The 11842-nt window shown below is 31.7% G+C and overlaps 1 protein-coding gene across 1 annotated transcript; it reads right to left on the bottom strand.

Moving 5' to 3' along the window:
• Nucleotides 1-1014: 1014 nt before the first annotated feature.
• LOC109816359 (putative glucan 1,3-beta-glucosidase A) lies at nt 1015-3624 on the bottom strand. The gene is made up of 8 exons (XM_020381341.3): nt 3378-3624; nt 3121-3240; nt 2812-3009; nt 2549-2710; nt 2285-2454; nt 2023-2172; nt 1478-1821; nt 1015-1345 (listed from the first exon to the last, which is right to left on the bottom strand). Exons 1-8 carry the CDS (start codon nt 3561-3563, stop codon nt 1164-1166), a joined length of 1512 nt encoding a protein of 503 aa, XP_020236930.1. The 5' UTR covers nt 3564-3624; the 3' UTR covers nt 1015-1163.
• Nucleotides 3625-11842: the final 8218 nt, after the last annotated feature.

Here is an 11842-nt window from a genome sequence, read left to right as displayed (position 1 = left end):
TGAAGGGAATAAAAGTGTTGAATCTGTAGAGCACAATTCTGCTAGATAATTGAATATTTTCTTTATAAGCATGTTACATTAATGGTATCCAATTCAAACTTCAAACTAGTCCATCACAACCGTTCTCGCTTGGTGCTTCAAAGGATAATGGAAGATGGTGGTTGGGCTACCAAAAATTGGCTCACAAGGAATCCTAATCATGATTGCGAGAGTGCAAAGGAATTTAAGAGTCATATCTTATTTCAAAAGATATTGGCAAAAATATTAATAAATAAAAAAGTTTAATAGGAATGCATTATAAAATCGTTATTCAATAAAAAATATGATATATATAAATTTTAAGTATTTTTTGTAAATAATAATTTTATTATATAATTTATGTATAACAATTTCTTGTAGGATGTTATTGTGAATTCTTTTACCCTATCTATAATAAAAGTGCATTAATTATGTATATGAATAATGAGGAAACACACATGTCATAACTTCATTGGCCAAGTAAAAAGGGACATCAAAACTCTTTGAAAATAACTAACACCAAAGACCTGTACGAAATTCTATTGATGAATTTATTGGTAACGTTCAAGGTATTTTGCCTCTAAGTCCGAACCGTTTTGGCAGTTGGACTAGTTTATTAATGAAAAAAAGCCACAACTGTGATGAAAAATTGTTGGGGTTCTCTATTACTTCAACATTCACATCAAGCATTATGACTTTCCATTTATTGCTTATTAAATACCATAGTTAAAAAAAATATTGTGGCTATTTACTAAGTTCGTAGTTTAGGAAGAGGTGGCACAACCAAGAAGCCAGTTGGACGTAGAAGCCTTAAAAAAATGAAGACTATTTGGTATTTGGTAACTTCAGGGAAGAATAATTTAAGCTTTTCAACATTTATATATTTGGAACCATCTTTTAATAATTTACTTATTTCTCATCCAAAAATCAAATTAGTCTAACATAAAATTTTAAGACATTGGTGTGAAAGAAAAAAAAAATTGAAGGTAATGCAAAGAACCGAAAGTTGCAGCATCATTCATACAATTACCGAACTTTATATGTTTTTGTTTAGCAGTAGTAGGCTATCTTTATTTTTGTAAATTACACTTCCAATTTTGAATAGACATGTAAAACACTCTTTTTAGAGCACAGGGGCATAGTAATTAAAGCTTAACATAATTGTTTTCAATCATCCACTTGATGTCCCAGAAGTTAGAGTCACATTTGTAGGCCCAATAAGCCCATCCAAATTTGGCACCAGAATATACCTCCACTTGGACTTGCATAAATTTTTGGTGATCTTTCTTTGATGCTCTCTGAGCTTTCCAATCACCACTCCACTCCCCTGCCAGATTCCACCAACACGTTAATATCATATGCTATACTTTTCTTAGCCTAAAAGAAATTTAAAAGAAGGCTATCTAAATCTCATGCATTTTAATTTTATATTCATGCACATGTAAAAGTAGAAACTTACCAACAAAAATGAGGGGTCCATTAGATGTGGTGAGAGAGCTAAGATCCGAAGCTCTTTGTTTTTTAACAAAATCAATGTTTTGCTGCGCATTCATGTTTGAGAACCTATCCGAAAAGAGATTGTAGTAATGCACGTCAATGACCACTTTACTGAAAGCTCCAACAAAGGATAGAAGCACTTTTGAATCTCTGTCCAGAGGGTTAGACATGATCACATAGGCATCGGATGTGTGTTTCCGAACAGCATTATAACCTGCTTGATAATAGCTTTTAAGGCTTTCCAAGTTTACCCCTTGAGGCTCATTCATTAGCTCTATTGCAATAAGACTTGGTCTGTTAGCATATCTGAAAAGCAATTTTGGAGCCACATGCATATAAGAAAACATATATAGATTGATGTTGTGTGTTGTGTCCATTCCATTTATATTCATTCATATGCTACTATTTAACATGGTTTTGGAACTTATTTCCAAAGACGCTAGAAGATGGTGATTGGTGACATATTTTTAGAAAATCAAAAGGGACATAGCTAACTATAAATTAAACCTTTCAGCTAGGAAGTCTATGGCTGCCACCGTGTCAGATATGTATGAATCTCCCCACTCTAGATATCCATCTCTTGAGGCACTGTGGGGTCTTCCATTTTGTGAGCCTGGTGCAGCATGCAGGTCCACAATTACATTAATTCCATACTTCCTACAATGACATTAGAGAGTGACATTTTATTGTGACAAGTGATAGACAAAGTGGCTTTTCCAATTTTCACTGTAACCAAATTGACAGGGTACCAGCCCTTAATTGGTCTTACTCTGCCCATGTGAAGGCATTGTCTAGCACTTCTAAGGACCCCCCAACAAATGGCTTTGGTGGCGTTGGATCTTGGGCTATCCACCACCCCACGGGAATTCTAACACCATTTAAGCCATTTTCTGACATGAACTTGAAATCATCTTCAGTGATGTATGTATTCCAGTGATCCTGCATGCCCCAATAACTCTATCATTAATCAATTAAAATCTTATATAAATTGCTGCTCCTTGTTCTCTTTTAAAGCACATATTTATGTATTTACCCTCATGATTTTGGGAGCTTTATCTGGTCCATAACCATTTGTAATTTGGTATTCACCCCTTATAATTGTACCCTTCAAAACATTCATTTTGAAGACTGAAGGGTCACTATCATCCCAACTAGACCCTTCATAATTTGCAAGCACCACAGTCTCTGATATGGTCTGAGAGGCAATATCAAGAGTATAGAAACATTATAAACATTAGTTGAGAAGGTTGAAAATCATCATGTGATCAGTTAATAACACAAATAAGACTAAAGTACCTGCAAAAACAGACCATTTGATGCTCTGATGCGAACCCTGTTTGGGTCATCATCGCTCCTCAGAATCTCAAATGTTTCCATGTCGCTAGGTGAATCTGAATCAGCCAATAATGTGTTTCCTTCATCTTGATTTGTCAATCTCACAAACTGCTTATTGGAAACTCTAAAATTGAAGGCCGTTTCATTGACCCTCCACAACTGCGTTGTTGACGGTTAAAAAATGTCACTAAATATACAAAATCACAAATGTGTAACAAATAAATTAAATAAATAAAACTCTTAAAAGTGTATATAAGTTGAGGAACCAACCCTGAAAGTTTCCCAACCCAAAGCTTTGGTGCGGTTGGCAACAACAATACTTCCTCCCCCATGTTCTGCACACAGATACTTTTGTAACTTGGTAGACATGAACTGCACTTGAGTTCCATCCTGAATGACCAAATTAGTGTTACAGTTAAGGGGACTAGGAATAATTTAACCCTGGGAATAGAAAGCATTGCCAATGATCAAAATTGTATGATAGAAACTTATTAATAAATAATAAGTGATAGAGATGATCAACATGCCAAAAGATCGTTGTTGGTTATTCCATCAAAGAGAGAAGGTTTCATCCACCCTTCAATAACAAGCCAATTTCCAAGATTCACAGCTTTGAGTGGCAAAACGGAATTTTCAGTCTGAGCAACGGCATAGTGACAACATGAGAAGTAGAAAGCAAGCAAAAGGTTCGCGTAGAACAACTGCTTGCTCATCTTACAACACTTTTGGTGTGTGGAGTGAGTGCTACGCAAGAGGATAGTGTCTATGACTATAACATATATATAGACTTCACAGTGTGCAAATATCTTTGCCTAGATTTTTCTTAAACACTAAGCTGTACTTGCTCCGTTTCATTGCTTCATCACTTAAAAATACGATTAATGTTTGATTGTATAAAATAAATTACATAACTTTTTAATATACCTTTAAACCTTTTGAATTTTCACCAATAATTATAGAAAATATTAATAATTATTAAGAGTATAATAGAAAAACATGTTTAACATTACATTAATATTGTAAAATGAAAATTAATTAGTTGAGACTATAAATATAATAATTCAACTACCGTTTAATAATTTCTCGTGCATGGAGTATATTGAAAATTGCCCATCACCATATATCATTTCCTGTCTCCTTCGTAAGAGAGGAACCCAGAGGTTTGGATTTAGCCACCCTAAAAATTAGCCGAAAAGTATATAAAAAAAATGTTCGATCATATTCCTTTAAAGATAACATATGAGAAGTAGTATGTGTGACGCAAGTTTTTACATGAAATGACTCATCAGTGACATAAAAAAGTAGGTCGACAATATTGTCTCGTGTCATATTCGTCGTGCATTTAGATCATATTTGTTTCTGGTTATCTTTTATATCTTTAATTAAAAAATTGACGCCTTAACAAAAAGGTATTTTATGAAGCTAATGTTTTTCCTTCGGTAATTAATTTTTTTTGTTAATGCATCATTGTTCATTAAAAATGAAAATTCAGGCGATTGAATTCCGTTGTTCATACAGCACTTCCGCAGAAATAGTATTATTTTTAATGTGTTTTTTTTTCTTCAATAAATAATAATACTCGAATACACACATAATTGATACTTCACACATACATTTTTATTTCGATAGCAACGCATACTCGCATATAGATTCTATAAACAAATCAACACTAAATACTATATATTTTTCTCTATTATTATTTTACTTATCAAATTTGCCTTTTTCTCTCTTTTTTTTTGATACGAAAGGAATTTTTATTGTATTTTTTGGTTAGAGTACAAAAGGATTTTGTACGAATGATGTGGCGATTTAATTTTAAGTTTTGACCGAATTGCGTGGTTAAGTTTTGACTTATGAATGAATTGGTAATTCCATATTTATTACCTGTGCTTCTTTACCACCAACAAAGATTTAGTGTAGGATAGCGATGGTAACCGAATCCCCACTTAATAAATATTTATTAAAATCACCTATAATGAGAAGAAAAATCATTGTTCGAAGGAGTACAAGTTTGGATCAAGGTAATTCTGTTTTAAAAAAATAATAAAGACGAGTACAGATGCGAATAATTCATGATTGTTTTAAAAAAATTTATTACTAAAAATATAAATAGGAAATGACACTATTATAACTATTAGGTAGAAAGTTAATAATATATTAAGGATTTCGGATAAAGTACCACTATCACTTAATAAAAAACTTAGATTATTAATTTTGTTTTTATTCCGATGTAAAATAATCTAGTAATTATTTTTTGAGATTTAAAAAAAAAAAGTAGTTAATATATGTTTGTTTAATAGCATAAAAATCCATTTTTTAAACAGTAACCAGAAGATTTAATTCATTTAAATCCTATACAAAAAAGTGGTCTGTACTTCTCTCAATAAAACTCTATATTAAAACCTGATTAGCATGCTTAAAGATACCAATTCTGCTAAATTTCAAAATATTGTATATGCATCGACATTAACTACTTAAAAGATTATTCATAATATATTTATATAATTCAAACAAGATTGTTCGCTGCAAAGGATATATGTTATAACTAAAACAAAATGATCAACTAAAGATGTTGAATGCAAAATTTATAATATTGAACATTTATAAATAATTTGATAATGAATGATTTAATAGGTCTAATAATAAATAGTTAAGAAAATTCAAATACCAACTTAATGTAATCTTGGGCTAAATCCTAAGTCAATGTTATTTATTGTTTACATTATTTGATGATATCATTACTCAATATTTGACTTCTAATATTTTGTCCAAATTCACTTTGAGTATCATTGTTTACTAATAATTGAAATAATATTTTTCTATACATTATTTTGATTATGAGTCTATTTGTTTAAATTAAAAAAAATTATATATTTTTAAACAATTTTTTAAAAATTAACCCTTTAAGAAATACATGAAAATTGTTTTTAAAAAACTTTGTTTATTTTTAAATTAAAAATAAGTCTAGACAAATACATTAAAAAGTAAAAAAGATACTTATTTTATTAAAAAATACTTTTAAAAAAAATTTAACCAAACAAATATTGCATCATTAGTGGACATGAAATCTCCAATAATTTATCAAATTCACAAATGCTAAAATTAAGGATATAATAGCGCATGTATTACTATGTTCTCCAATCAAATTGAACTTTGAAAAAATGTTTAACAAAGAATTTGAATTAATATTAATATTGATGAATATTATGGTGATAAAAATTTCATTCTTGGATTATATTATGATGATAAACTTTAATTGTAATAGAAGAATAGTAGATATTTTAGTATCTGAATTTTGTGGATTAAGAAACTAGTATTTTGGAACTGGGTGAAATATGCAGTAGCTAGTGGGACCATTCACAAAAGAACAGACACAATAGTTCGTTCGTCAAAAGGTTCAATGACGATTGCTGCGAAGCGTTTCGATTACAACTTGCAGAGTAGAGAGGCATTGATTCTAGAAAAAGTTTCTTTCAACCCCTCCCACTTTATCTTTCCCACATTTCAAGCGATGCGTCATCAAAGTGTTGTTGACTCAGTTATATCAAAGATTAAAAAATAAACATAAACCACCAATCATTCTATTATTTGTGGTTAGTTAACTTGATATATCTTACTCATTCTCTTTATGTAATTTTAATTAGTTATCTTGATATCTTACTGATATCAAAGAATTCATTTCAATGCACTCTGACTGGAGTAGAATTGTTTTTATAAATATACTTTTAATCCTATATATACAAAATAAAAATATTATTTATGTTATTATCTTGATTAATCCTTTGAAAGCTAAATGTTTCTGTTTAAGCCCCACACTTTAATAATATATTTTTGTCAGTTTCCCTTCAATTATTCTCTACTTCTCTTTTCACCTATGTTAGGTTTGGAGAAGAAACTAAAAGGAATATATATATAAAAGAATAAGAAAAGAAAATAAGTAGAAAGTAAAATAATTTTACAAGCTATTTAATAGGGTAAAAAGTGTAAAAGAAGAAAGAAAATACGTACACAAAATCACACAAATATTCCAAATAAAAATAGATGTGTATATTATAGAAAATGTTAACGAAATTCTCTTAACATTATCTTTCTATCACACTTTTTAATTATTGATTTTTTTTAAAAAAATTACAATTTTTAATGAATTTAACCGCTGAATTAAGAGTCTACATGAGAATTAGGCCAGTTAAAGTTTCATTAGCTTCCCATCCAATTTGCACATTTATTTCTTTAAACCCTCTTAATATAAAAGAAACAAACCATCAATTTTTTTTCCACTTTTTAAAAGAAGATTTAATTAATCTTTTAATATCTATATTTACGTGATTTTTCACTCTAGTCTTGTACCTAAAAAAATTATATACGTGACAAAGATTTTTGAGCCCAATTAAATGAATTTGATTTGATTTAAAAGGAAACAAAATCTTTTGGTTTTTTTGTGTGTTTTATAATCTGTGTTTTTGTCCTTTTAACTACATGTTGACACTTTAGCTGTTTTTTTTTTCTTTCTTAAGTTGATAACAATTTTTTAATAATTGTTATATTAATGTTTGAAATAATTATTATTCAATTAGAAATCTGAAAAAAAAAGAGCAACAGATGAGTTTTGGTTTTATGTTAGTTGTTAGAATATTGTTCTATATTGAGAAGTAAGAGAGCAGAAGGCGCAAAGACATGGTGATGGTAAAAAGTGGTCTGAGCTTGAGTTGTAAGTGAAGATGGATTTTGAAGGGTGTTAGAGTATTTGGTTGTTTTTCCATTAATGAGAATAGTTACTCTTTCATATGATTCCCGTAATTGATTGCTTTGGAATGAATAAGTTGTTAGGAGCAGATAATCACTGCTTACCAAGTGTGGAGTCATTTTCAATCTTTGTCACCGATAATACACGTCATAGAAAGGCGAAGCTGTTAAAAGGTTAGAAGGTGATGTAGAATTTGAACAAATGAAAGTTGTTATCACTTATTATGTGTGACATGGAGAGATGTCATACAAGAATTCACCACAACCATTAGGTGCCGCTGAGGGACACAAATTAACTAACCAATCTATCACTTTATTCCCTTCACGTTTAGACCAGATAGTCAAACTGTGGACTTTGTCTCTTTTTTTATTATTATTTTTAATGATTTTGATAAAGTAAGGAAGGGTGAATTTGGAAAAGCAATTAATATCCCTTTTAATTCTTTTTCGTGCTTGTTTGCATTTTCTTATAATAATTGTTAGAGGTAAAACTGATATAAGTGTCAGTTAAGTTGTTTTATATATATATAGTGTAGCTTTTCTATTGTAACAGATTCAAATTTATTTTAACAATAACAATAGAAGTTTTTTCTCTCTGTTCTCTCTGTTCTCCCAGTTCTCTCAAACGGAGATTCACACCTTCACATGGTATCAGTTACGCCACGATCCTAGGTGTCTCTTATGGCTTTCGCAGAAACTCCGTTTCACCCTCATGTCTTCTCCAATGCGATCTCATCCAAACTAACGGATGATAATTTCCTCACCTGGATGCAACATGCAGAAGCGATGATCAAGGGTTTCTACTTACAAAGACATATCGATGGAGCCACATCAATCCCTGCAAAATTCTTGACTACGGATGATGAACGGAAGGGTTCGGTAAATGCTGCATTCGAAAATTATGAGCAACAAGACAACCTATTGAAATCTTGGTTGCTTGAATCTATGGATTCACAATTTAAGATCCGCATGGTTGGGTGCGTATGGTCGCATCAAATCTGGCATGCCTTGAAAGTGTATTTCGCTTCTCAAACGCGAGCGCGTGTCAAGCAATTAAAGATTCAACGTCGCAACATCAAGAAAACTGGATCGATCGCTGAGTACCTTGTCCAGGTGAAACAAATTGTTGAAACCCTAGCTGCAATCGGATCGCCGTTATCAGTTGAAGATCACATAGACGCAATCTTTGATGGTCTTGACGAAGACTATGATGGATTCATCACTTCGTGTATCACACGGACTGAAGCATACACTGTTGCAGAAATTGAAGCTCTTCTGATGCATCAAGAAGAACGTCTTGAGAGGCATAAGAAACATGAGTCGCTCACTCCTCAGGCAAATATTGCTCAGTCTCAACCCAAGAAAGGTAATCTTGTGACCAATCGCGGGCGTGGACGTGGTCAGAATCGTGGAAGAGGCAGGTCTGGCCGCTCGAATTAACATAGCTTTGGTGGAGGTCGAGGGCAACGAATTCAATGTCAACTGTGTGGCAAATTGGGACATTCTGCCTATCATTGCTGGTCTCATTTTGATGAAAATCTCCCAGACCCCAAGACCACTCAGCATAACACATCTGATGCTGTTATACAAGAACCTCTCCATCAAGCTATGACAGCAACCTCTGCAACTCAATCTTCTTTGGATGAAACTTGGTACCCGGATACAGGTGCATCAAATCATTTTACTAATGACTTCTCAAATCTAATGATCAAAACTCCTTTTGTAGGAACAGAAAAGGTAGTAGTTGGTAATGGTAATTGCCTACCTATCCATAATATTGGCACTTCTAAACTCAAAAATCCTTCCAACAATATTGCTTTTACTCTTAATAAGCTGTTACATGTACCAGATATAACTAAAAATCTATTAAGTGTTGCTCAATTTGCCAAAGAAAACTCATGTTTCTTTGAATTTCATTCCACTGATTGCTTTGTTAAATCTCAGGGCTCTCGGAAGATTCTGCTACAAGGGAAACTTAAAGATGGTCTATATGCTTTTGAGAATCTGCAAATTGTTCATCCTAATAGTGATTTTCCTATTTCAGCTTTATATTCTTCTACCACATGTAATAGTTTACCCATATGGCACTCTAGGCTAGGCCATTGTGCAAACAAAATTGTCAAGCATGTCTTAAAACAATGTAATATCTCTGTACCGCTTCATGACAATGCTACAGTGTGTGGTTCTTGTTGCTTAGGCAAAATGCATAAATCTTCATTTCCTATTTCTGAAACTGTCTATACTGAGCCATTGCAATTAGTCTATTCTGATATTTCGGGACCATCACCCATACCTTCAAAAGAAGGATATAGATATTATATTGTGTTTCTTGATGCATATTCGAAATTCTCTTGGGCTTACTTCTTAAAATACAGGTCTCAAGCACTAAACTCTTTTCTTGAATTTAAAAAGATGGCAGAGTTACAATTTCAAAAGAAATTGAAAATTCTCCAAACTGATGCTGCAAAAGAATATCAAAGTTTCAATTCTGTCCTCAAAGAGAGTGGCATAATTCACAGATTCAGTTGTCCTCACACGCATGAGCAGAATGGTTCTCCTGAGAGGAAGCATCGTCACATTACTGAAACCGGTCTCACCTTACTAGCTGAATCTGGTTTGTCATTTGAGTATTGGTACCATGCGTTTGCCTGTGCTATCTTTGTTATAAATCGCATTCCTACACCTGTTTTGAAATTAAAATCTCCTTTTGAAATTCTTTCATAAGAAACTAGATTACAGCATATTTAGATGTTTTGGATGTAGGTGTTACCCATATCTTCGACCTTATAATCAATATAAAATGGATTACAGGTCCAAACCTTGTATATTTTTAGGCTATAGTTGTAATCATAAGGGTTATAAATGCCTTGATGCAACACGAAGAATTTATATTGTTAAGCATGTTGTATTTGATGAATTTGATTTTCCTATGTTTAGTAACAGGCACGAAAATCTGAGTTCTCTTCCTACTACTAGTAACGCTCATCCTCCTGTTATACCTGTTGTTTCTACTTATAGAGCACCTCAAATTGAGGATACTCCTCCACCTACGGGTCCTTTAACCAATGTCCCTGCAATTCTGCCTTCTCATACTGATGCACCTATTTTAACTGATAATATTGTTAACCCCTCTGTTGAGACTGTTTTTGATACAGGTCCTAGCGGTGGAGCTACACCCTTAGTCATCAATAATCATCCTATGGTCACAAGAGGCAAGGTTGGAATTTTTAAACCAAAGGCCATGGTGACTGAAATGGAACCAACTACAGTTAGAGAAGCTTTTCAATCTCCTCAGTGGGTTCAAGCTATGCATGAGGAACTCAATGCCTTAGTCAAAAACCAAACGTGGGATCTTGTTCCTTTACCTCCGCATAGAAAACCAGTGGGCTCCAAGTGGATTTTTAGCAATAACAATAGAAGTTTTTTCTCTCTGTTCTCTCTGTTCTCCCAGTTCTCTCAAACGGAGATTCACACCTTCACAATAATAATTAGAAAAAAAAAGGAACATTTAATGTAATTATTAATATATATATATATATATATATATATATTTATAAATTAGTATAGATAACATATATACGAGAGATATAATAGTTCAATAAATGTGGAGATATAAAATAATTATTAAAAAAATATATTCTGTTTATATTAATATAGATACAATCTCATTGTTGATTTTTTAATTTTTGTGTTAATTAAAAAATGACTCGTTCTTATATGACTAATCTCATAAATAAAAGAATTTGACGCATAGAAGTCTACACACATAATGAATAAGTCATGTTTATATATGTTTTTCTAGAAATACTCTTATGTTTTGTTTTGAAGAGAAAAGAATTGAGATGACTAAAAAAGAATAGATGATAAAATTATTTTATACATAAGTTGAAAATAAAATTTTAGAGATTAGTAGAAAAGAATTTTTACAAACTAACTTATGTATAAACTAATTTTAATTTATGAAAAAAATTATTTATTTTTATTTTTCTCATCTAAAAATGCTTTTAGAATAATTTACTGAAACATGCCTAAGATCGAGTGGGAGGTAAAAAGAATGCAAAGGCTCAAACCGATTTTTAATTAAATGTATTTTGTTTTTAAAAGATTCTTTTTTATTTGTATTATGAAATACATGAAACAAAACGTAGTCACCACTTACATATTTTTATTTTTCTTCCCTTTTATGCTGAATTTTTTTTTTGTCGGAAATTTTTTTTCTGATTGTTCTGTTACTACTTTTCTTAGAATG

Source organism: Cajanus cajan, chromosome 2 (assembly GCF_000230855.2).
Source record: "Cajanus cajan strain Asha chromosome 2, NIPB_CcT2T_4, whole genome shotgun sequence".
NCBI lineage: Eukaryota > Viridiplantae > Streptophyta > Magnoliopsida > Fabales > Fabaceae > Cajanus > Cajanus cajan.
Note: the sequence above shows the minus strand (reverse complement) of the source record. Positions and strands in the feature narration are given on the sequence as shown.

What these genes read in the sequence shown, in the direction of transcription:
- LOC109816359 (XM_020381341.3), bottom strand. Translation starts at nt 3,563, where the DNA reads ATGAGCAAGCAGTTGTTCTACGCGAACCTTTTGCTTGCTTTCTACTTC. An exon ending in TAACCAACAACGATCTTTTG is followed by an intron (nt 3,241 to 3,377) that starts GCATGTTGATCA and finishes TTGGTCATTCAG; the next exon opens with GATGGAACTCAAGTGCAGTT. An exon ending in TGGACCCCTCATTTTTGTTG is followed by an intron (nt 1,346 to 1,477) that starts GTAAGTTTCTAC and finishes GGAATCTGGCAG; the next exon opens with GGGAGTGGAGTGGTGATTGG.